The 26740-nt window shown below is 46.4% G+C and overlaps 1 protein-coding gene across 1 annotated transcript in view; it reads right to left on the reverse strand.

The window, feature by feature from the left end:
• Positions 1-26740, reverse strand: part of DPF3 (double PHD fingers 3) — a 243247-nt gene that overhangs the window by 12342 nt on the left and 204165 nt on the right. Inside the window, exon 9 of the mRNA XM_046647021.1 lies at positions 560-672. Coding sequence (XP_046502977.1) covers positions 560-672 — 113 coding nt within the window. The remainder of the gene's footprint in view (positions 1-559; positions 673-26740) is intronic.

A 26740-nucleotide genomic window follows, 5' to 3' on the forward strand; every position in this document is an offset into this window, starting at 1 on the left:
AAGGACCTGAACATCCACTTCCAAAAAAACCCCCTGTGAATAGCAGAGGAGCACTGTCTGATACAGCACAGAAAGTGAGAGGACGGCACAAAAAAACACGGCAGGGTTCTGCTCTGCTGTCGACAGACTCACCAGGAGTCGGAATCTACTTGAAGGCACTAACAACAAATAACAAAAAGTGAGTTTTTTTTTTAAAAAGTCTGCATTTATCATACTTAACATTCAGACCAAATGAGATCACGCACTCCGGAACATGGTATAAACAGGTGAGCACATCCCAACCACAAGCAGTGGGTACCATTTCTATCACTGAACCCTCCAGGGCAAACGGCCAGCAAGGCAGCCTCTGGCTATCCTCTTGCACCTCTCTCCACAGGCACAAAGAGCACCCATGGTCTCTGTTGTGCAAGGGTCCTAAGGGTCCTGGGGGCAGAGGGGAGGTCCTGACTGACATTTTGCCCAGGAGCCCAGTGATGAGAGTCCTGCCTTCCTCTCCACCCCTCGAAGGACCCCCAGCTCCTTGGATTTCTCCTTCCTGCGAGGGAAACCCCAAACTCACGTCATTCTCCGAGGTCCCACAGAGGATGCAGGATTTGCACTCTATGCACTGCCACTTGTAGGTCTTGACGGCCTCGGTCATGTTCAGGGTGAACTGCAGGCAGGTTGGGTGACCTGGAGGAAGCAGAAATGGCAGCATTAGGGCCAGAGGGTCTGACTCATCACCCTTCAACACCCTTCATTTTCAACCAAACATACATTTATGCCCAGCTCGGAGGGAGGGCGGGGGTAGCACCAATTGGGAAACAAACTGTGGCCTGGATGGGATGCTACCCACACTGCTCACTACCACCCACAGTTACATCAGATCAAGATCCAAAGGGAGGAATGGGCATTAACCCTTTTACCCAGGATAGATGCCATCCAAGTCCTCTTGCCCTAAGAGCTGTGTGCCCCCAGACGTGTAACCAGTTGATGAGGACAGAAAATGGTGGACAGAGAGGAAGAGAAGGAAATTGCAGCACGCATAGCACTCAAGAGTCAACACCTCACACAGTAACAGGCATGAGAGGGGGAAATGGCCTGGCAGGGAGGGCAAAGAAATGCAGCATCACAGCCAAGGGTATACGATGGCCAGCCCATCCTAAAAGGACCAGTCGCTACTCCTAACTCTTTTCTCCACCCCAAGTATTGTGTTAGCCAACCCAATAGCAAGATCAGGGAGGGACAGTAAGCTGTGACCTTAGAGCACACAGCCCCAGTGGACCAACATTGAGGCTTGGCCTACAGAGCTAGACTCTGTTCTCACCATAGAGAGACACCAGCAGTGAGAAGACAGCTCTGAGCTGTAGAATGTGAAGACCCTTGACCTTCTATTTGGCAGGGAAGGGAAACTTGGATGATGTTCCCAGGATTCCCAGTGCTGTGAATCAGACAGGAATCTGCCCAGAGCACCCAAGGCAAAGCCCATTGCTGACTCTGCCAAAAGAACTGACAGCTTTGCCTACTGCTGGTGTTCACCCTTCTCCAGAGCTCCCAACTCTGCCAAACCCACCATAGAGTGCATTGTGTTACGTCTTTCACACGAGGATCATGTGCTTCTAAAGAAAGATACTATAGACGGGGCACCAGTTACAGGTAGCCCCACCAACCTAGCATCTTCCACAGATAGTCAGGATCCCACATGGTACCACCACCTCTAGGCAAAGCCACATCCCAGCAGAAGTCCCCCATTTCCTTTCTTCCAAGTCCTCAGAGAACTGGTCACATCATGGTCATTTGGGGGAAACACTGTTTATTCTCAACATAAGGATCCTTCAAATTTGGGGCTCCACAAATGCAAACCACACTGAGTTACCTCTGAGAGAGGGAGACTGGGGATGGAAATGACTCATGGTGGAGGGAGCAGGGACACTCAGCAAATGGGTGGAAACATCGAGAAGAGGGCAGATCTGAAAGCTTTCCAAGGACTTCTCAAGTGCCATCTAAGAGACTCCTACAGCTCTGAACTAAGAACCCGCTCACAGTGACACCATGGCAGTGACCTCAAAGAGAAAGAGGCCTTACATTAAAAGACTAGATGAACATCTGGCTGGTAGTCTTGAAAGCATCTCAAAGATCTGTCTAAGAAGAACATTGGCCAGGGTTGTTCCTTATTTCAATCTCGGAAAGACTATTGGGATGAGAATAAAAGAGAAAATACCAGTCTGAGATTCTGAGTGGTGTGGGCCATAGGTACCTGGGTTCTCAGATGCAGTACCCCTGGAGAGGTTGAAGATGAGTTCATGGAGCAGATACTCATATAAGCAAGTTGACTTTGCCCAGTTCCATGGCCTCAGGCCACACCCCAGCCACAATCAGCCAGCTTACAATAATTAGTCATGAACTTATTCATGAACAAGCATTTGTTGAGCACTCACTTGGCCAGCCATTGCACTCGACAGAAAGACATAGCAGTGAGCAAGACATCCCAAACCCCTCTAGTCAGAGAGAACTCAAATTAATAAACTACACACATATTTACTTACTTACAATTGTGCGATAGGTGCCATGAAGGAAAATCCTAATTTGCAATGAAAACAAACCAAAGAGAACCTACTCTAGTCGGAGACGTCAAGGAAAGCTTCCCGGAGAAAGATCTTTAGGCCGATACCTGGCAGATGAGGAGGAGCTGGCTGGGTGGGAGAGGGAGAAGATTCAAGGAGGATGGTGCATGTGGACGTTCTGAGCCTCCACATGTGAGGGGAGGAGCTGGACAAATTAAAGGGAAGGAAAGGCCGATGGGCACAGCCTTGGCGAGCAAAAGGAGAAAGACAAGAGGGAGCTGGAGCCAGATCACGCAGGCACTTGTAGCCCCTATTTAAGGATGTGGGGCTTTAAAATCATTAAAGAGTTTTAAGCAGAACAGTGGCTGGATCACGCTGTGTTTTTAAAGGCACATTCTTTAGCATGAGGAATCTTTGGGGTGATGGAGCGGTTCTGAACTTTGATCATGGCTGTGGTTACATATGTGATAAGACTGCATAGAACTATACACATACACACATCAATACACATGTTTGTGCATGTAAAACCAATAAAATATGAATAATGACTGCAATTGCATCAATGTCAATTGCCTGGGTTTGATATTGTTCTATAGTTATGGAAGGTGTTACCATTGGGGGAAACTGGATGAAGGGTGTGTGGGATCTCTCTGTAACATATTTTGTAACTTTCTATGAAGCTATAATTATTTCAAAATAAAAAGTTGGAAAGATCTTTTTAAATAAGGAATACATGATCAAAAATGTAAGTCACCAAAAAGGAAGGAAGGAAGGAAGAAAGGAAGGAAGGAAGAAAAGGGCTGCTGTCTAAGGACAGAGTTTGTTGGGGGGTGAGGGAATGTAGAGATGCAAAAATTGTTGCCAGGAAACTCATTAGGAGGCTGACTCAGCTGCCAGGAGAGAGACAAGGATAATTAAACTAAGGTGGAGATTTTAGAAATGTTAAAGATATAATTGATAGGACCTGACCATTGTTTGAATGCTGGGAGTCTGGAAAAGAGAGATGATAAGAAATAGTCTCAGCTTTCTGACCTAAGAAACTAGATAGATTATAATGAAACTTACTCACATGAGGAAGACTACAGAAAGCACTCAGGAACCAAATGGAGGAGGGGAACAGTCACCTTGTTTTGAGCACATTGAAGTTGGGAAGTCTGTGAGACTTCTGGTGGAAATGGCTAGTGGATAGTTGAATATAGGGGTTTAGAGCAAAAAAGAGAAGTATGAACTAGACATATAAATTCAGGAGTTTTTGCTAAATAGGTGGTCATTGAAACCATGAGAACTAATGAAATTATCTAGGAAAAGGGAAAAGAGAAGAGAATAGAAGAGGAGAGAAGATAGGAGAAGAGAGAAGAGGTCTAGGACTGAGCTTTGAGGAACTCAACATTTAAAGACGAAAGGAAAGAACCGAGAGAGGAAACAGGACAGTCGGAGAGGTGAGATGCAAACTGGTCAAGTATAGGGTCACAGCAGCCAAAAGAAGAGATTTCAAGAAGGAAAGAGTGGTCAGCTGTGTTGACTGCCACAGGTTCTTGAGTTTGTCACGGCTCAATAAAGACCATGAGTGAGGGAGTGTTGACAGATCAGAGCAAAAACTGCCCTACTAATAATAACACTCTTCAGCAGTGTCCTCTTCCCTAGGAAGGAAGGTCAGCACATTCCAGAGCGTGACATGGAACTCAGCAGCCAGCTGTGCATTTGGAGCTGCCTCCAGCAGTGGGGATGGGGCAGGGGGCGGGGGTGAGCGGGGCTTCAAGCATTTAACAACACTGCACAAATAATTATTGAGAACCAATTCTATGTTCAAGATCTTTCAGACCACTGTGCTGGGCTCTGAAGACATTTTCTGGGATAGCTTTGGACCAGTGAAGAGTAGCAAGTGGGTTTTAGAAACTCCTGTTGGAAGTCTGAAAAAATCCCATGGGCTTTCTCTGTGTTCCTGTCTTGAGAAAGTCATCAGCCTCCCCCAAGACCTTCAAACCCAAAGGAAAAGAACAAAGTTCACACAGCCTCCCCCCTGGCAAAATGCAGGACTAAGAAGAGCCTGAGCTCTGGCTGCAGAGCTCCTCCAGCTCAGAACTCAAGACATCACTTAGTGGAAGAAGAAAGTAGGGGATGCAACTTGTCAGGGGGGAAGACTAAGGCACAAGAAGTTAAGTCACCCAAGTGGCCACTAGCAGGTGCAAAAACTATGCCCAGAACTAAATCTTCCTGTTTGTGCCACCATAACAGGTTGGCTGCCTGTTTCCAGTCTCCAAAACTGGGAAAGTTATTTGCCAGATAAAACTGTAAGAATAAAGCTTCTTATTTACCATGGAAATGACTGAAATAATGGACAATGTTGGGCAAAAGGAAAAGTTTCTAAGAAAGGTGCTAAAAATCCACTTCTAAATTTTACTGCTAGAACTGCTTATTTTTGCCCAGAACTAATTCCTAAAATCCTTGGAAGCAAGAGGATAATAGACATAGTCTTTCCAATTCAAGGGTAGGAGAAAAAAAAATAGGCACATTGTTGTAAAGCAATTTAGTTGTGGTCACTTGCTGTTTAAAGATTCCTATTTTAATCTCTTTTGTAAAGTTGTTAACCATCCTTCTCTAATGTACTCCCTTGGAAATCTAGATTTTATGTGTTTTCAGTTTTCTTAAAGCAAGAAATACCTGTATTATTATTTAAATAGCCCAATGGGGTGAGGAGGAAACAACCCTTCCCAGGTTCCCCTGTATGAGATGATTCAACAGAACGTTTATAAGCTTCCAGTTACCAAAATGAATTTGGAAAGTGGTGCAGTGTCTATGATTCAGCCCCACCAGATCATTAAAAACCAAGTCCTTCCTGAGTGTTCCTCCAAATTTATTCTACCAGGAGGGTTCAGTAAATCTGCCCACTTATTTAATGGGTCCTGTAGTGACTTGGTGTGAAGAGGCATTCTTAACTCAGCCCCAACCCCTCCCCAAACTGACCTCAATCCTCCTAAAAGTTGAAACAGGAAATGTGACCCATGGCCACCATGCGCAGGAGACCTAACTTCTGTACAGGGCTTTCAGACCATAGGAATTTGGCTTCAGGGTGTCAATTCAGCAGATGGGAGGAAAAGAGAAACTGATGGGGTGTGAGAGCTTCTTAGAAGGGAGAAGATTGTCCGTGAGGCCAGTGTTGTATGATACTACAGTCTACTGAGCTCAGAGAAAAAGAGAAGGCAGGCGTCTGAAAACAGCGACTGCTCCCTCGCCCCTGGAAGGACACATCTCGTGTCTTCATGGAACAGAACATGTGCATAGATGCTGAGAATGTGCCAGGGATAGCAAACGGGATTTCGCGGTATTTGAGTGAGAAGGCACACAGATAAATATCCAGGGAAAACTATTAGTTTCATATTCATAGCTGCCTCCTTCCACTCACGCTCATACACAACTGCCCACACACACGGATATTTCCAACATTTTAGAGATGAAAATATCTAAATACGCCTTGTTGATTAAGTTCACATTACAATTGTGACTTAGAAGCCAACAGAAGTCATTAACCAGTCAGTGTCACTTTATAAGTATTCAGCACAGTGAGAGAAATACAATTTATTTTCAACAAACCCTGAGCAAAAAGAACGATACACGCTGCTATGACATGTGTCTCTTACATTAGGATCCTTATTAAAAGAGTTTTTTATTTCATTATTGCCAGTATTTAATTTGGACTAGGCTAAGCCACATCACTGATTAAATTAGAGCTCCGGGGAAAAAATCGCATCATCTTAGTAGGTATGGGCTGAAAACGTAAATAAAACCGATTCAAATAACTGTGGAACTAGCATGGTCTATTATTTATTCATTGTGAGATCATAAACACCTAATTATATTTTATTACCTTATTTATCAACGTTGATCTTTTAAAAACTAATTTCTAAGGAAAGGAGAACCTAAATACCCATAGTTCTCAGACAAGTAAGTGCAAAATTCAAATTGTGCTTCTTGGTCTGATGCCTACTTTACAGATATTATATTATATAAAATACGTAGGACCAATTCCAATCTGAAATAGCACCAAAAACAAGTTTCCATGGGCATCCTTAGAAAGTAATTTTACTCAAATTTCTAACAGTTTTCCATATTCATACACCCATAAAATTTCTAATATTTACATATTGCAAAAATATATAGGAAGCTTTAGCTAAAGAATTTATGCAAAGCACAGTCACATCTGAATCAGCCATGCTAAAGAGGAATTTGAGGAGAAAAAAACATGACTAGCTCCCTTTGGGAAGCCATCTCACTCAATCAGATCCGTTCATTCTCATTTATTCTCTCTCTTCCTCTCTCCTTCTCTGTCTCTTCCTTTCTCCTTCTCTCCCTCCCTTCCCCTCTCTCATTCTCTCCCTCTCTTCCTCTTTCCACCCCTCCATGTCCAGACCCAGCTTGTCAGGTGGAGGGAATGAGGCTCTGACCCATTATACTTAATCCATAAAGGGGTGAATCAATTCTGAGCAATCAAGAATTCCACCCCGTACACGTATATTATGGCAAGGATGTTAAATAGGTGCTGCTTCTTCACGTAGATTACTTCTTCTCAAGCCCTGCTTTGTAAACTTTCTGCAATGGTCTGCAGGCTCGCCTCTCACCTGTCCCAGGTGTTATTTCTAAAGCTAAGGCATCTGCAAATCGATGACCACAACAGCACTCCAGAGGCACCTCCGTGGCTCCCTTTTTTTCTCATCATTTTTAATGTACTTCAAAGAGAACAAAGAAGAGAAAGAGCCTGGAAAGGATAGAGACCAAACAAACGAAAACACATTAAAAATAAATGATGGTGTGAGCCGTGGCTGCCTTTCGCTTGGGCAAAACACTTCACTGTGCAGCAAGTTCAACTCATCTTAGAAGTCTGCTTATTCTTCCTCAAAGCTGTCAAACTCGAGGACGCCCAGGTGCCACGCGGGAGGCGAGCCTCACAAATTGTTGCACTGATCATTATTATCAATAACCATAGAAAGCCCATTCAGACAAGAGCATTAGGGTCACTTTTAATGGGCTAAACAGCTAAGAGCTCATGCCATCATTCTCAATGGGCCCTAGAAATTTCCCAAGTTTTCATGGCCAAGTGTGGGCCAAGATAGTCTCATCTATAAACTTGAGGGCACTGTGGTTGATCCTCTTAAAGTGAAATAATAGGATAGGGCAGCCTTGACCTGGATTTATATAACTTCCCTGACTGACCCAGCTTGGGGTCAAGGCACTGCACTAGAAAGATGTCAAGAACCACAGTAATGATCCCAGAGCCCCTAATTAGTCACCACAGCTGAGGACAAAGGATAATTCCTTCATTTACTCCTTCTCTCAAGAGTTGAATAAATAAATGTGGGAGGCACTCTTCTAGGCACTGGGGATACAGCAGGGAGAAAAACCAAACCCTGCCCTCGGGGAGTGAGTACCACCATTTGAGATGTATTGCAGCATCTGAGTTCCTTGGACAGGTCACTTTGCCTCTTGGGCATTAGTTTTCCAATACACTAAATGAAAGGATAGGAATGTGCTATCCGTGAAGCTGTGGTTCTGTCTATGCTGCCCACAAATGATATTTTTAGGGATACTATTGATCCCAAATTGCCCATCTGGTTGGTGGGATAAACAAGCCTTCTAAAGTTTGCCAGCTAAAACTCAAAGTGAAAAAAAACTAAGAAGGAATTTAAAATACACAGTTAGTACTGCTAGAATTCATGCCAACATTTCCAGTAGACAAGCCCAGTCTTAGTCCAATGCCACGCAGAAAGCAAAAGAAATCTAGAAACCTAAAGCACTTCTCATCGACCACACCGCCCACCACCGTGCGGTATGTTGGGCCCATACGGATGGGTTGTCAATGAATCTGCAGGCAGACCGAGGCCTTGGGTAAGGTTTCATCCATGAGGAATACCAGGTCTTGGTTGTGCTGGTTGTGCAACAGTGGGCAGATATTGCCAGGCAGGGAGTGGAAGAAGAAAGTCACCAACGTGAGCAATTCAGTTCGCTCTCCTTTTAAATCTTTAGCTGGAATTGTAGATTTTAGGCAACCGTCTGCCAGAGTGATGCTTGTCCCACAGCAGTTTGTGGGGGCCAGCCTGAATCACTGTCCAGAGCCCAACATCAACATCAGATGTGAATAGCTGACATCAGCTGTGCATTGCAGGCCTCTCTGGACACCAGGAGCATCCAGCCGTGGGCCCTGGCTAAAGGCTCTGGATGTTCTCTAGCAAAGTTAGCCTGAAGAAGAAACTGTTGCTCAGGTTGGAGCCCCTGTCATCCCTGCGCTTCCTTCTGTCCTGGAGGGTTTTATGGTGTAATTGCTGGGTAGCTGGTGGGAAAGAGGAGCGATTAGTCAACACCAATTGCCTGTGATTCTCCAGCTGCTGATCTTCCATGAACTGGAAGATGGATTCACACGTGGTCTAAGTTCTTGAGTTGTCTGAGGGCCTTTGGGATGGTATTCCTGTTTTCTTCTTTCAAAAGTATTTCAGAGTTGTGCCACGTGAAAAGAAAAAAGATACTAGCTTTTCTATCTTTTCTATGTGAGACTGGGAAGCAATCACGGGAGTGCCAGGAAGTAAAGGACCGACAGCATGCCCATGACAATTAGATACTTTGTTTTAGATTTTATTTTTTTAATCATTTTAATCTAATTTGGAGGGTTCTTCTGACTTTGTGATGTACTTAATTGTGATCAGGTTCTTAGAGAAAAATGATTCTATTTAATGTGACCAGATTCACTGAGCACCTACTAACTGCCAGGAACTACGCTAGGGGCTAAAGTTTCAGAGATGAACGTGACATGGATCCTATCCCGCAGAGCTCAAGTTTAGGAGGTATAATAGGCAGACTCTAAAACAGCCACCAACGATCCCCCTCTCTTGGCATGCAAACCCTTGTGTGATTCTCTCCCTTCGTGTGGGCTGGACTTACAGACTCACCTCTAGCAAGTAGAATGTGGTGGAAGTGATGGGATGTCGCTCCTCATATTGTTATAAAAAGACTGTGGCTTTCCTCTTTGGCACTCTCTGTTATACTTTCTTGCTCACATGCTCCAGGGGAAGCCAGCTGCTATATTGTGAGATGCCCTCTGGAGAGGTCCATATGGTGACAAATGGAGTGAGGCCTCAGTCCAACGGCCTGGGAGGAAGTGAATCCTGCCAAAAACTGTGTGAGTGCACTTGGAATTGGATCCTCTCCAGGTGAGCCTTTGGGTGAGCCCACAACTCTGGATGACAGCTTGACTGCAACCTCATGAGAGACTCTGAGCCAGTCACTCAGCTAAACCACACCTAGATTCCTGACCTGCAGAAACTATAAGATAATAAATGTTTGTTGTTTTAAGCTGTTAAATTTTGGAGAAACTTGTTATGCAGCAACAGATGACTACTATGGGGAGAGAGATACTCTTTTAAAAATGACTATAATACCATGTTATAAGTGCTGTAACACGGGAATGAATTAAGTGCTTACAGATGGAGAAGCAATAAATAATGAAGAGCTTAGGGAAAGCCACTGAGAGGAGGTAGCATTTCAGCTGGGCTTTGAAGGATGAATATGAGTTTTCTAAGTGAAAAAAGAGAAAAGAGCATTACTGGGAGAGGAAATAGCAGGAAATTCAAGGTGGTCCACTCCAGCAAAGTAGAGCAGCTCAAGGAGAGCAGAAGAAAAGGAGAGTGGCAGAAGATGATGCTAGAAAGGTAAGGAGAAAGGTTGTGAAGGGCCTCCTATATGGGCATAAAGATCCGAATTTGATTCTGTAAACAGGAATCTTCAGAGTATTTTTAAGCAGAGACCTGATTTGCTTTTACCCGTGCTTTAGAGAGATGACATTGGTGGTAGGACAGAAGGTAGATATAGTGGAGATGGCTGGGGCAGGGTGACCAGTTACAGTATCCATTTACTCAATGAATTTTTATTGAGCACTTATGATGTGCCAGGCACTGTGGTAGATGCTAAGTAATGAATAACAGAGACAAAAACTCCTTGTGGAGCTTGTGTTCTAGTCAGGGCACAGCCCAGGACCAGCCTGGTAACAGTGGGGATAAATGCAGGAAACATTTAAGAGGTAGAATTGGTCAACAGGACGTGATGCCTGCCTAGACATGTGTGTGAGCAAGAGGGAGGAGTCAAAATGACATCAAGTTTCCTAGGTTTGGGCACAGTGTAGATGATAACACTGTTAGCCAAGATGGAAATGGTAGGCTTGCAGAGAGTAATAATAGACTCAATTTTGGCACAGTGTATTTGTTGTGCAGATGAGACATTCAGTGGAGATGTCCAGGTGAGAATATTCAGTGAGAAAACATGGGTCTCTATTCAGAAGAGAGAACCAGGCTGGAGATATAGCTTTAGAAATCATGTTTGGGTGGTGGATGAAGCCTTGGAACTTGGGGAGATGCTCAAGGAAAAGACCACAGAGTGAAAAATAAAAAGGACCTTCTTGGGTGTAGAGGGAAGGGTAACCATTGGAACTGAGGCCATTAAAGAGCATCAAGAAGAGAATTCAGTGAGAAATAAACATGTGATCACAAAAGGAGGAAAACGTCAAGAGAGCCCCTCATGGCATCCAAGGAAGAGGAAGGGATGGCCACCACCATCAAGTGAGAGATGATGTAAGATAAGAACTGCAGAGAACGTATTACCCTGAGGGAGCCATTGGTGATTAGAATTGGATACAGTGGTCTCCAAGAGTAGGGGCCCTCATGCCTCTCTGGTTGACTGGATGGTTTCAACATTGCAGAGGGAAGAATTCACATGCAGAGCATCTCACAACATGCTTCTCCTTCCACAGGGTTTGTCCATCACACTCAAGCTTGGAAGCACCATATAAAATAGTCTTAGGAATATTGTCTTTATCTGATTCCAGTCATTGATAGCAGGGGTCATTTTTGGGTGCAGGTTCCATGGCCAAATCTAGCATCAGTTTCCATCCTTCCCCTAGGAGACACATCAAGTCTCTGGAAGCCATTTTCTTTCCTCCTGACCTTGGATTGAAGCTCTTCAGTCCCAGGTGTCGGAGCCCTGCCTGTAAGGCCAGGGCAGCTTCTGGTGGAGGTGTCTCCCACAGCTCCAGATCTGGTCAAGTGGGCCTGCCTGTTCTCTAGGAATGCCCAGATCCAGGAGGGACATCAGCACCAAAGACAGGAGAACAGCATTGTGAATGACTGAACGGTGACGGGAGGATGGAGACAGTCTCCAGGTAGCAGTGTTGGTGGCTGTGGTCCTTTTTAGAAATGCCCACAAAGTCTTTGATTCTCCTCTTTTCAAGAGGTAGAGGCTATTCCCCAACCCTTGAATGTGGGCTTGGCTTAATGGCTTGCTTTTAACAGATACGGTAAAGAGGAAGTGATGATATCCAACTTTGGAGACTAAGTTATGAAAAGGCCCTCAGGTTTCCATTTTGATCGCTCCTTCTCTCATGCATCCTCTCTCTCTCTCTTAATCTTCTCTCTGCACTCACTCTGGAGGAAGCCGGCTGCTGTGCTGTACCTGCCCTGTGGAAAGGCTCACATGAAAAGGAACTGAGAGCAGCCTCTGGCCAACAGCCAGCAAAGAATTGAGGCCCTCACTCCCACAGCCCGAGAGGAACTGAGGCCTACCAACAACATGGGAGGGAGCTTGGAAGCAACTCCTTGAGCCCCAGGGAGCCTTGAGATGACTGCAGCCCCGGCCAGCATCTTGACTACACCCTCATGAGAGAACGTGCACCAAAACCATCCTGCCATGCCATTCCCAGATTCCTGACCCTCCGAAACTATGAGATAATAAATGCTTGTTGTTCCAAGCAGCTGAGTTTGGGGGTAATTTGTTACACAGCAATAGACAGCTAATACAGTGGCACAGGAGGAACAGTAGGGGTCTGGTGGGAAGGCTCTAGGAAAATGAGATATTTGAGAGGAGTCCTGCTTAGGCAGAGTCCCCGGCGCCAGGAGGCCCAGAGCTGGCTGAACAAGAAAGGGCGAAAGCGGGTTTGGGATTTTACCTCATTTCCTTGCCTTCATAGAAGGCTGTTACCCTTTAAACAAATCTTCTTTAAAAGAGCTAATAGTAGGAACTAAGATAATTTAAGCTGCATTGTGACCTAAAAAAAGAAGTGACAAGGTATGAAACCTCACAATGCAGAGTGTATCCACAGCTTCTAGGGCCCAACCTGTCTGCAGTGCGGCCCAGCGGGGAACGTCTCCCGCAAAGGAGCTGCCATCTCTGGCCTCTGGGCTTGCCCCTGTTCCCCTGTCTGACCCTCACCCTGCTCCACCCCTCTTCTGCCTACCTGAGCCTCTAACAAGATTTCCATTTAGGTTCCCTGGAACAAACCTCCCATCTTAGAAAATCAGGAACTTCCTGGACATTCAACAAACTGATATGAGCAAAGCAACAACCTACAGTAGTATTTTGGCCTAAAGATAGCAGTCTTGGATATCCTAATGATAAATACTCATCACGTTCTCGAGTAAGCACCTCTCCATTTACTGGTTTCATTGGATTCCCCACAACAACCCTGTGAGGTAAGCAGGACAAATAAATATTCCTGATTTACAGGTGAGGAAACTGAGGCTCAGGCTGGCTCAGGCAGTCAGCAAGCAGTGGAGCTGGGGCTAGAATCCATGTCTTCACACTCTGGTCCTTGGACTCTTCCTGTGTTCTCTCACTACATCATGCTCCAAGATGGCCAACCCAAACGCAGCCGCCCAACTTCAGGCCAGCTTCTTGCTTTCAGCTGTTAAATATAGCAACATTTTCCCCTTTTATTCACAAGAAGTTTGCTAAGGCACAGTAATGTAGGTCACTGAATTTCTCTGTGCCTCAGTTTCCTCAATTTGAACCACACAAAGGTGGACTTAGCTGTCCCCTAAGGCCCTTTGGGGCCTCACCGTTCCACGCCTCTAGCAAAATCTCTCGGGGAGCTGGGCTTGCTTGCATGAAGCAGGGCATCAAGTCCTCACCACGCGGCAGTGACTAATCCTAGAAAACCCTGGGGAAGACTCGCCCGGGAGTGAGCCAGTCCAGCCCACACGAAGGGGCCCTGGAGGCTGCCGGAAGTAGGTCAGCAGCCTATAGGGGCGTTTTTGGGCTTCAGCTCCTGAGAATCTCAACAGAGGTCCCCCGGCCTCATTGGCCACAGCTCCTCTGCCAGGGGCTGGAGTGGGGAGGCGTCATGCCCCTTTGTGCCCCTCACCATCCCCTCAGTCTTGCCGGGCCAGTTATTCCCCCATGGAGCTGGGGGTCCAGGTCCTCCATAGGTTACCTTGAATGGACCATCCATTGTCAGTCTTTTCATGGAACCTCTGAGAGAAGCACAAAAAGACATCTGGCATACAGAGTGCCAGACGCCTCCATTACACTGTCAGTCAAGAAAGGACAGAAATGTTCCTCACTCACCTTATTTAGGAGAGGAACAAAGGAGCAGACAGAAAGAGCCCTGCTTTTTGCATTCACTAGACTGTACCATAGTCGAGATGCCTACAACCCCTCCCCCCACCCTGAAGCCCCGACAAAGGTTCATTAGCTCCTTTTAATCCTCCTCTCTCTCTGTCACTCTTCACCCCCAATTCCCCCAAGTCACTTTCCAAACTGTGATGTCAGGAGAATGGAAAATGAGGATGATGGTGGTGACAACCAGCTTCACCTGAAGACTCTTGCCCAGGCTTCTTGAGCTCCTAATGTCCCTGATGTCCTTCAACACCCTCAAAAACAAGGAAACAAACACCACACTGAACCAGAACTGCTTCAAGGAGAAACATCCCTGGGCTGCGTGGAGGACATCAAAAGCCAGAACTGCCTGGCCTTGCATCAACTCGGCACTTGCTTCCAACTCCCAACACAGAGCCATCACCAGCTCTGCACTCGTCCTGCAACTGTGGCCACTCGGTCCAACGGACAGATCATTTCCCACCAGCCAAATTCTCCTCTAAGATTAATCTGATGTTTCCTTACCATCAAACAAATATCTATGCAACAAATTCATGAGTGAGAATTAATCTCACTATTTCCTTAGAAAGTTAGAGGAGTTGATTTCACATAGGCTTTATTTTTCCTCTGGCTGTTTTAGAGAGTTGAGATAGTACAAAAGGAAGCAAATCAACAGCAATTTCCAGTTACCAGTATCTGTCTTCAGATTAATAGAAATGATGCCCTAAGACATGTAGTCTATTCAGTACAAAAACATCCATCGATACTAGAATAATGCAGAAGGAGAGCCTTCCTGGTACTTTGCAAATAGACAAGAGCCTCACAACTGTTTGAAGCCTCACAACTGTTTGAAGACTCACAAAGCCCTTCTGGATAAGCTGTGATCAACTCCATTCCATAACCAGGGACATGAAGGCGCCCAGTATCTCTGAAATGGCTTTGGTTCACCTGAGGAATAGGTGTAAAAAAATTAGGACTACATCAACAGAAATCTGACTGCCCTTCAGGGATGGCTAATTATGTGGCACATATGCCACTATCCCATCCCATACTCATGGCAGACATCACTAATCAATTCAACATTCTCTTCCAATCATCGTAGATGAGACGTGGGATCCTTCTCAACACAGCACTCCAAGCAGCCCTTATAGGAGTCTATGAGTTTACATACAAGAGGAAACCTAGTGACTGACTACCTCTGAGCTAGAAGCTATTAAGCTTAATAGGTTAAAAGCTTCATGTAAGAATTAAGGATTCAAAACTTAAGCAGGTCACCAATCAAATATTAACTCCTGTTTCCCTTTCTGTGAGTCAGAGAACTTATCAAAATAACTAGGACCGAAAAACCAAATATGGCCTTGTTTTGTGGTTGGACTAACAGTATTCCTACAGTCACATACTTCTGTGTTCACAGAAAATATTCTGAAAGACCCTTTCCAAAAAGGGATTTTTTTGGAAATAGTCGTTAATATTTTTCCTACTTCATCAGTTATGAGGTATCCACCCTCCCTTTCTCAATTCTCATTCTCGTGTGTCTAATTGCCCACGGCAGGAAGTAAGCTCCTTAGCGTCACAAGCCTCTTCGCTGTCTGCTCACAACTGCCTTTTTTAGATTCACCTTTTTCTCATGACCACTGACCCAACCACCACTATGCTCTACGCAAAGGTCACACAGAAAAATACTCGCCACGGTCCTTCTCCCCCCCGAACCCCACAAAAACGACTGCTCTTTCTGCACTTCTTGCTTTTGCACACAAAGGTCTCTCTGTCCTGTCTCTCAACTCCCACTCACAGCCCAACCTGTCAAACAGGTTGTCTACACTCTGGCTACATAAAGCGTGGTCCATGAGCCAGAATCAGGAGCATCACTTGGGAGCTTGTTAGAAACACCCACCCCAGACCTACGGATTCTAAATCTGCATTTTAACAAGATCCCCTGGGGATTCATGCGCACAGTGAATTTCGGGATGCGCTGCCCTAAATTTACTCTCTCCCTTTCTGGGATACCCACTTGGTCTTTATTCTCTCTAATCGGACTTCTCTCCCCACCTCTCCACCAAAATAACTCTTTATGTATGAATGAAAGAATCAATGAAATACCACTTCCACCTTTCGCCTGCCTTTGGAACTTCTGTGCATCCTTCAAGGCCAGCCCAAATGGCCCCAATCCTGTGAAGGCTTTTCTACTCTCCAAGGCAGACAAGGAGTGCTAAGAGGCTCGGGAAACTGCCTGACCACACCCACTGCATGCTCTTAGCACCCACACTGTGCCGCCTTTGAGAATGTCGTCAGGAAGGATGCCCATGACCTCCCATAGAAGTCGCTTGAGGCCATTGTCAGGAGCAGAACTCCATGGTGGGACCCAGGTGGTGAGTCTAAAGTTGCTTTGTGGACGAGACCCGGCATGAGCTGACCTAAATCAGGTTCCCACCACTGATGCCCACTCTACCCGGCTTTTCAACCCCCCTGAAGATTTCTCTGCTCTCTTCCTTCAAGACACATCAAGCACCCATCTCTGTCACTCTCTTTGCCTGCACGGGGAATTTTTCCTCTTCCTTTGGAGAACAAGGACCTCAGAGAGGAAATATCAGCAGCTGGTTTTCCCAGTTCCCCAGGACACAGCAATGCCATTCTGGTGACCTAGTGGCTTGCAAACTTTAGAGTGCATAAGAATCACTAGGAGAGTGAACATGCAGATTAAACATGCAGATCCTGATGCAGGGCGTCCTTGGGACACACTTAGTGACCCTCTGTCTCCTAGACTTTCCCCGAGACTCCTACGTATCAGCAAGCTGTGCCGTGACGCAAGAGTGTGGGGCCACGGGCAAGTCCACCAGCTGCTCTGACCTTGACTCTCTGCCTTGGTCAAACGAGGGCTCTAAAACCTTTCCTGCCCACCTCATCCTTTTATTGTGAGGATCACAGCAATAGGGCATACGCTACTGCTTTGTTAAACTGGAAAACACCGTTTTTTTTTTTTTTAAAAAGGCAAAATTTTACCACTCTTCTGCATTGCTTTGGCACCAACAAACAAACCTTTATTCCCATTCCCAGAAATTTTGTATTTCTCTCAACCTCATAGCCTACTGTAGACACACTCTTAAGTGTTTTAGACAGTCCCATGATTGTTGGATTCAAAGGACATCATGTTATACTGGCCAGTGTCCAGACATATGCTGTCTTCCTGATAGCAGTTCTGTTTGCCAGACCTGTGGGTCTTGTGCGTAAACAGGAGACCTTAGCTTCCACTCAGGAGCTTGAGACAGGCAACATAGGCTCTCTCCCCAAGATAAGACCTTTGACACAACAAAGTACTAAAATATTTCCTTTGCATCAATAAGAACAAACACAAATGCCCATCTCAGTGTTTGTGGGACTGATCCGACAGGAGTAGGAAAGACTTAAGACATGGCTGCCATTGTGTCATCATAAACCATTGGATATCTTTGCACCCGAATTAAATTGCACTCATTCAATGATGAATGAATGAAACAGCCCCAGAACAAGCGTTGCTTCCTGCCATTTTCTATTTCAGTGTCTATTCAACTATTTTAAGAGGAATATACGTGAGCCCAAATCAAAAGGGGACAGCTAGTAATAGCCAGCTTAGTCTTAATTTATTGAGGATACCATCACTTCTTTTTTTTTTTTAAAGATTGGCACCTGAGCTAACAACTGTTGTCAATCTTCTTTTTTTTCTGCTTTTTATCCCCAAATCCCCCCAGTACATAGTTGCATATTTCTAGTTGTGGCTCCTTCTAGGTGTGGCATGTGGGACGCCACCTCAATGTGGCCTGAGGAGCAGTGCCATGTCCGCGCCCAAGATCCGAACCAGCAAAACCCTGGGCCGCCGAAGTGGAGCGCGTGAACTTAACAACTCGTCCACGGGGCCGGCCCCCCATCACTCATTTAATCTCGTCAGGAGCTCTAACCTACTGACCCCACTACTTATCACCACCTACCACAGTCTCCATCATCGCCACTCTCGCACCTGTCTTTGACTCCATATCCATCCCTAGAATCACACCCCTGCACACATCTGCTTACCCCTCTCTCCCTCTTTCCTACTGACCCCAGCTCCAGTTAAGCCCAATCCTTCACCCATTCTGTGCCTGTACCCAAGCAGAGAAAAACACAGCACTGTGCCCACCAGTCTCCTTTGAAATGGTGACCACCAATCTTGGCTGTGCTCCCCCATTTCCCTGCTCAAACCATTCTCCCTCGTCTCTCCATCTTCTCAAATCTCCCATCACCCACATCCCCTCCTCACACTCTCCTTTGAAAAAAGATCTCATCTTCTCCGTGCACATCCTCCCATCTCCCTTCACCTGTGCTTGTACACTTATCCTACTAGTACCAGGAACAAACTCTCCTGGCTCCCACCCAAGGCCAATCCCCCGACTTGTGCCTGGATCCCAATCCCTCATGTCCCTGAGGTTTGTGTTCCTGCTATTATTCCCTCTTGCATCATCGGTTTCTCTCTCTCTAGTCAACCATTCTATCAACATGCAAATATGCTGCGAGAGCTCCCATCTTTCAAAGAGACCCTTCCTGACTGAACATCCCCCTCCACTGAGGGCCCAATTCCTGCCTCTTTTTCAGCACAGCTCCTTGAAAGTGCCAGTGCTCTCCATCCCGCTTTCTGCACACTATCTCCTCCACGCACTCTCCTCTCCTCCTCCCTCCTCCCTGGCTTTCCCTTCTCAGTCTTCTTTGCTGGATCCTCCTCTTCTCTGCTCCTCCAGACTCTTCTTTTTATCTACTTAGACCCACCTCCCCTAAATATCATCTACACACTTGTAACTCCCACATTTCCAACCCTGACCTCTCCCCTGAGTTCCAGACTCATATATCCACTTGCCATCGTGGTTGGGAACCCAAATAACAGAAAGTAAGAAAGATCCAAGATGGCGAGAGATCATCACAGAAAAATTCCCTCTCAAGGCGGGTGCTGACCCTGCAGCCAGGAGAGGAGCCTTTGGTTAAGGGGGGCTGTCGTATCTTTATGAGGGCAGGAGGCAGCACTCACAGCGAGCAGAAACTAGCTGGATGGCACCAGCTTTCGGCAGTGCCAGGATGCACTTTGGATCATGAATAAGTAAAGAAAAGAGGTCTTCACAGGTCCAAGAATCATGAGAACAGAGAGGAGAGAGAGTGAGAAGAGGAAGAATTAGTAAATCGGGGGAAGGAGGGAGGAAGAAAGGAAACAAAGAAAGAGGTGGGAGACAAAGAAGGAAGGTAGAAGGAATAAGAGAATGAAACAAGAACCAGAGACGAGATCTTGGTCCTTGCTTATTCGGGAGACACAAACAGAATTTGGGCTGAATTCTTAAACAGATACAGAAGCTCAATTCTTTGAGTTTTCCATGACTACGACTAAGGGTAGGATTTATCGAGCTGCGTCCTGGATGCTAGGCTCTTTGAAAACACTTCCTTATTTGATTCTTAAAACAACCTCTGACTCGGGTGTCACTGGCCCCACTTTATGGAAGCTGAAGCTCAGAGCAGTCAAGTAACTGACTCAAGATGACCTGGCAAGGGGGCAGCAGAGGCAGGAGGCAAACCCACATCTTATCCCAACATCCATGCAGGTAGCCACCACCCTACTTGGCCACAGGAAATAGGCAATGGGGAAGGACACTTCTCCTGACCCAAGGGGGCTGAAGGGCTGATGAGAGCCCTCCCCAGAACACGGACCTTCTTATGGTCCCTTGGCTTCCCAAGTCAGAGGGCTGCCCACCTGTGCTAACATCCTGCTTTCTTCCCCAGTTCCCGCTGTCCCCTGTCCACCCTCCAGGCTGTCCTTGAGGGGAACCTGAGGACTCAGCAGGGTGGCACGAGGACTTAGGAACTGCTCATCCCAGCGCTCACAGCTAATCTAGGATCCCCGATTAAAGGCACTCCCGAATTATCCAGGGCAAAACCAGGTCAAGGCCACCTCCAAACCCCACCCTCACAGAGTTAAAGGTGAGAAAGTGGAAGGGCTTAAAAGGCAAAGAAGCTCATTAGCTCCCTGAAACCAGAAGGGGAGAAACAGAGCCTGGATAGAGGGGGAGCTGGAGGAAGCTGGGCAAGGAAGAGAGCACTCAACTGGGAGTTCAAGTGCACGGGCCTGCCAGGCCCCCAGGAAGCTCTGCAATGACTCTCCTGTGTCCCTGTTTCCTCCTCTATGGGATCAGCCCTGAGGCCTCTTCTCTGCACCCAATGGCCAAGGACAGGGTAGCACTCGGGGCCAATGCAACCTCATCTGAAACAGGTCCAGCCTGTGGGACAATGGGGCCTGACCCATGTAAGGCCAGAGCTGGGAGACCCCAGTGATTCTCCACAGGTGTGCACCCTGCAGATGCCCCAGACCCACACAGAAGATATCCTGTCCAACCCTAACCCAGCTGGTTCTCACCTGCCTCTTCAGTCTGGCAAAGATGTAGATGGAGCTGGGGAGTCTGTGAGTCACAGGCATGAGTAGATAGAGAGGACAGAAGAGGCATCTACCTCCAAGACATGATTAGTCGTCATGTTGGGTTGGGAAGGAGGGTTCAAACTGCCATCTCTCCTCCAGACTCCTGTAACGGTGCCTGAAGCTTCCACCACTGAAGCGACCCCAGTGGCTTAAAAACTTGACTTCCAAAGAGCCGCCATTGAAATGCAAACCAACTTCTTGGTCAGGACAGAACTGTCACGGGTTCCTTACTCGATCCACTCACAGCCTCTGACTATCAGCACCAGAGTGAACCTTGGACCACGTGGTCCAAACTCTTCTTCAAGCACATGAGGAAACTGGTGAGCTCCCAAAATGTGAAGTGACTTGCCCAGGGTCATAGGGCAAGGTGACAGCAGGGCTGGGACTCTCAACCAGGTCTCCTAAGTCTTTCCACAGCGTGGACTAGCCCCTGGGAGTATAACCCAGGTGTTCTGGAAGCTTGGTGTCCTGCTACCAGGGCTGCCCTGGTTTGTGTTCAGCTGCCATGGTAAGCAAGAGCCCATGGGGCCTTCCCAGCTGCCCCCTCCCTGACCCTGCCTTCCAGAAGGATGAATGCACATCAAAACCCTGGGGCCAATATATTCCTGAGTACTGTCTGCTCTGCACCCAGCTCCCTTTCCCACAGCCTGCTGGGAGGGAGAAGTTTCCAGGAGGCACAGCTCTAAAGGCTTTCACAGAATGGGGACCCCTCTAAGAAACATTCCTCTGTTTGGACAATGGGGGTAAGGCAGGAAGACAGGAAGACAGGAGGATGAAGAAGGAAGTAATTTTTTTTTCTAACATCACATTTTCACCAAAATGGCATCCTGGAATTTTGAAGGTCATCTGACTTATACCAGGTGAGATTCGTTATTTACAAAGATGGAGACTGAATTTCTTTTGAAGCAAGTCAACCAAATAATGCCTGGTACCTTAAAATGTAGTAATGAGATCAAAAATGTCCCAGGAAAGGAAAAGTGCCCAGCCTGGGAGTGAGAGGGAGCACTTTGCTCCCCTCCTGACAAGCTCCCCGCCTCCTAAAATGGTCCTGCAGGGCTGCCCAGCACAGGGGAGCCTGGCCAGGGCAACTGGCTCTTTCCAGCGGCCAAGTCTGCCTTTGCTGGGAAACCTGGATTCATTAGCACACTGGCGAAACTCACAATGCTGACCAGCCACTGGGGAACAGGACTCCCAGCCAGGATGGATTCTCCCAGGAGCCAGCAGAAGTCTTGTTACTAGAGGAAAAGTAAGGTTCCCCGGAAGAGGTTGGAGGAGAAAGAACGAGAAGGTACAGAAGCCCAGAGCCCTTGGTTTGAGGAAGGAGGGCAAGGATGCGGGAGGGTCCCCCTCCCTGGACGATGGTTAAAAAGGAAAGAAAGACAGCAGCCTTCGAAGCCAAATAGACATGTTCATTTGCCTGATTTGGGGCAAGTTACTACTTAACCTTTCTCCACCTCAGTTCCCTCAGCTGTAAAATGGGCCTGGTCCCACAGGGTTGTTAAAGGAGGCGATGAGATTGGGGAACCTACGATGACATGTAGTTAGTGTTCCACGACCCTGGTTTGCCTTCTCTCCCTTAGAATACAAAACCAGCCCCAGGTAGTCCAAATGAAAAGCCCATAGGGAAACTCTCCAGTAAGCCCTGGAACAAGGCACAGGGGCCTTCTGGGGAGGACGGCTGTCCCAGCGGCCATGGGCTGCCTCATTTGGCCAACCATCCTTAATTTCTCTCTTCACATTTTGGGAGCCCTGGAGTGTTCTTCACCCAAATGAGGCATGCAGCAGAAATGAGCTGTGATTAGCACAGCAGAGAGACCAGAAGAACGCAGGGAGCGGGGGAGCGCAGCTGCAGAGAGGTTCCTGGAATTAATGGAGAGGGAGCAGGGACGGCAAGCTGCTGTCTCCGAAGATCTCTCTGCCTGCACCAATCACCAGGCAGGGACTTCTCTTAAAGCCAACCTTCCCAACCTCTGCAGGGCACAATCAACTCTGAGGGCTGCCTGTGATAGACCTAAGGCGCCATTAAAGGCAGGCCTGGTGTTTGCTGCGAGGCGCACAGAGAAATTTCAAGCCAGGATGTAGATGATATCTGCATGCAACAGACACAGAACATTGCACTGGAAGCAGTTAACACTCGGCCCCAGAACGTTGGCTGTACCAGATCTACATCAACATTACAGCCTGAAAGCAGATGAAGGAGAGAGGGATTTTGAAACGGCTTGGTGAGGCTGGGCTACACGAGGCCCAGGTGCTACATAAATGGGGGTGGGGAAAAGAACAGTGGATCCAGCATCCAATTGTTTTTCCTTTTCTCAGAGGGAAGGTGAATATTATTCAGTTGTGGGTTTCAATTCTATGCTGTCAGATAACCTTTTCCGTCCAAGGCTCTGCCACTTTTAACCACGCCTAAGCCAAGATCATTGTCACTGAACATCATAAGTAACAAGCAATGGCAAATGTAAATTTCCATTGAAATCCGTAAATTTCAGAAAGATCTGGAGTCTAGTCTAGGCCCTATGACTTCTGTGTAGCTTTGGCCAAATCACTGGTACACTCATCTGCTAAGTGGGACAGTAACCCCTCACATGGCTGCCAGGAAGCTCACATTGAGAGTGCAGTGGCTATTATTTAGCATGTCAGGAACCGTCCACCATTCTTGGCCACCATGGAGAAGATGGCCCATATTCTTTTTTTTTTTTTTTTTTGAGGAAGATCAGCCCTGAGCTAACATCTGCTGCCAATCTTCCTCTTTTTGCTGAGGAAGACTGGTCCTGAGCTAACACCCATGCCCATCTTGCTCTACTTTATATGTGGGACACCTGCCACAGCATGGCTTTCCAAGCAGTGCCATGTCCGCACCCGGGATCTGAACCGGCGAACCCCGGGCCGCCAAAGCAGAACATGGGCACTTAACTCCTGCGCCACCGGGCCGGCCCTGATGGCCCGTATTCTTTGGACTCACCATCCACATTTCTCACACATGGCTACACCTCCTTCGGCCTTAGGCACCAGTGAGGAACCATCAACAAGATGAAGTGGAGAGAGATGAGCATTGGAGAGAGAAATGGAAGCAAGGACTCAGGATTGCAATCTCAGGACTTCTGGAATCCTCGAACTTCTAAGTCAGCTAAGGGTCTCCAGCCAATGGTAACAAAAGGAGCTTCTACACCCAAACACAGGCAATGGCCAGAATCTGAGCCTGGTGTCCCGGCTTTTCCTCACATGGTGTCCAGTCACCTATCAATCTAAAAAGGGTACTTTTTAAAATAAACCCTTTCTCCAACTTGCCTAGCTAGACAATCATAGATTTTGATCTCAAATTTCAATTGGTCTCAGATACAAAGCTCTCTGGAGCCAACCAGCATCTCAGGATGTCCCAGTCTCCTCCTCAAATGCATTACAAAGCAGGAAGTGGTATAATAGCAGTTTCTCTGGTCTCAGAATAATACTTGGTGGGAAATGCACATGAATCATTAACCACCAGATTTGACACTAAGCAAGATGAACATTTCATCAGTTTGACAAGTGTCACACACAAGACAGGATACAGTGGAGTTCTGTTACAAGTCATTTAGAAGGAATACTGATCACTTCTTTTCCCCACAGGGGCTAGGATCCCACAACCATGACAGGTCAGGGGCAGCCTGCTGGGGAAGAGTATTCAAACCCAAACTTCTTGACATACACAGTTCAGCTGTCCTTACATAACGTCCTAAAGGTCACCTTCGTCCAGCTCAGGAACTCATGATTCCCCTGACTTCCTAGCATGCCTGTTTCCTTTGCCGTGGATCTGGCTCCAGCACACGCGGATGCTATTTACATTCCTATGACTTCTCCCCACAGCCCAGGATCTTCCCCCATCCATTCAGGCCCAGACCGACCTCAGAGCTTTTGCTCAGGAATTTCCCACTGCTGCTTTCAGTGGCCTGCCTTCTCTTTGCCCACCCCAACTCTACTCATCTTTCCACAAAGAACTCTCCCCTACTTCATCCAGTGCTGCTAACTGCCCTTGCTAAACCCTCCGGCACTAACATTTTGCACCAGCTTGGCACTTAATTATAAACGGTCTTGTCTTGAATAATATCCTCACCACCTGTCTCTCCTCAAGAACAGAAAAGATGTCTTACATAGTAGAGAGAGTTTTATAGCTAGGAAATCCTCAATTAGAAAAAAAATCAGACTTTACCAGCTGTTACTACTACCTTTGTCAACTCCATCTCTCTGAGCCTCAATTTCCATTTCTGCGAAATAGGAATAGTAATCTTAACTGGAAAGGGCTGATATATGGTTTTAACAAGCTAACATCTCTAAGAAGCCTATTGGTGACCAGCACATAGACAGTATGCCCAAATTTTGTATCAATTCCCTGTGCTTCTCTTTTACGTCCTGCAAAACCTAGCACGGTATTGATATATAGAAGGCTTTCAATACACATTTGATTAATTGATTAGTAATATAAAGCAAACCAATAACCAGAGGGTCACTATACAAAGCAACAGTGTATGGTCAAATTGTATTGATTCATTTTTCAATTATGGATGAAAGGTTGATGTCCACTGAGGGAAAACAATCTATTTTGACTACAGAAGTTTTCAGGATTACAAACTGCCCATCTCTCTGAACCCACAGCTCAGCCAAGTGGAAGTTTCAGCAGAAGTGTCATGCTAGTAATTCATCACGCCCCCCCCCCCACCCCTTCTTACGCAAGTTATCTCCATTCCCAACCTCTTTTACACTTGCAGTCCACAGAAAGTTGACTTCACACACTAAGTGTGGTACAATCCTTGCTACTTCTTTAAATCAAACAGAAAGCAAAATTATTCTATAGGAGTTCTTTCCTAAGCTTTTTAGAAGAATACTGATTACTGTTTCCCAAGCAGATTTTTGATTTATATATATAAATATAAAATTAACTTCATCTTCTAATAAGACTTTTCTTCCCCTACTAAGCTGGGGAGAAGGGAGTAGACAACCATGAATATTAGTAAGGTCACTCAACCAAAATCAAGCTGAGAATAATATCTACAACCTATGAGCAAGACCCAGATGACATTGCACATTGCGGAATCCAATGAGATGAGAGCTGGAGAGGGACTCAGATGGAGTTTTCGGCAGAACTATTTTCACCTTGTGGCTTTTTGGCCTTACTGTCCTTTTCAGTTGCTTCTCACTGTTCCTTTTTCACATACTTGGCCTTTCTCTAGAGGAAAGGCTGCAATCACTTTCCAGCTGGTGTCTCCCACTACCAAAACCAGGTAAATCCTCATACGGGCTTGGGACATTGCTTCAGTATGAACAGGAACAAGCCTAGAAACGTAATTTTAGTTAATGAGCATAACACGCATTCATGAGACTGATTTTCCCCGTACCTCCCCACTCCCTGGTGGTGAGCTAGGCTCTAACTCTGTCAGGTTGCCCGGCTATAATTCAAAGCGCTGCAGAGCCAGATGAGACCCCGCGAGGCCATCCAGCCCGTGCCCCTAACTCCACACAGGAGAAGTGCTTGGCTGTCTGTCAGTTCCAGATCAGCCTCAAGAGTCAAAACTTCTTGGTGTCAAAGAACGCTTTGCCAATTGTTCTAAGCCCCACAGTGCCTCTCCCGTCCTCTCTAGATCCCAGAAACAACTGGTCAGTAATGTGTATTGAGAACTCTAATTCTCTTCCCTAAGTGAAACCACCCCAAATCCATTACCCTTTTTCTTAAATGGCTTATTGTTTATACTTTTAATTATTCTTAATAATTTTTTCTGTCCTTTTTTGTTTTTTCCAGTTATTTTCAGCTAATTCGAACATGGTAGTGTCAAATATTCAATAGGAGTGGAGAATTATTTCCCAGCCCTTGGACATTATTCTCAATATAACACAGCCTGATATCATGCTTACTTAAAAATAAACAACGCAATACTCCTTTAGCTAGTGTTCCACTAGGACTTCCAGATCTTTCTCAGCTATGATCATGCCTTGCCAGGTGATCACTAACAGCACAGTCAACATAATTGTAGCAGACAGTTGGGTACTAAGCCACTGATGACTAATGTTATCACCTCTCGACAAAGCATTTCCTATTCTGGTGTAAGGAAAGGTCAAGGAACCAAGGGACTGTGCTGCTCACACCATGTTCACGTAAAATACAAAACAGCATTTTCTAACTTTTGGTCTGAAGAATCTTTCTCCTGGTCTATGCCTAAACACTGACATCTGGATGACCTCAGGTGTGATCACAGGGTCGACCTTGGAAAAAATGGAGCAGACATTTAACATGTCCATCCCAACCCATGCCCCTTTTAAGGAGACTTGGAGGCAACCCAGGGAACTTAGCAATAAGCTCCAC

The sequence above is a fragment of the Equus quagga genome, chromosome 20, assembly GCF_021613505.1.
Source record: "Equus quagga isolate Etosha38 chromosome 20, UCLA_HA_Equagga_1.0, whole genome shotgun sequence".
Taxonomy (NCBI): Eukaryota; Metazoa; Chordata; class Mammalia; order Perissodactyla; family Equidae; genus Equus; species Equus quagga.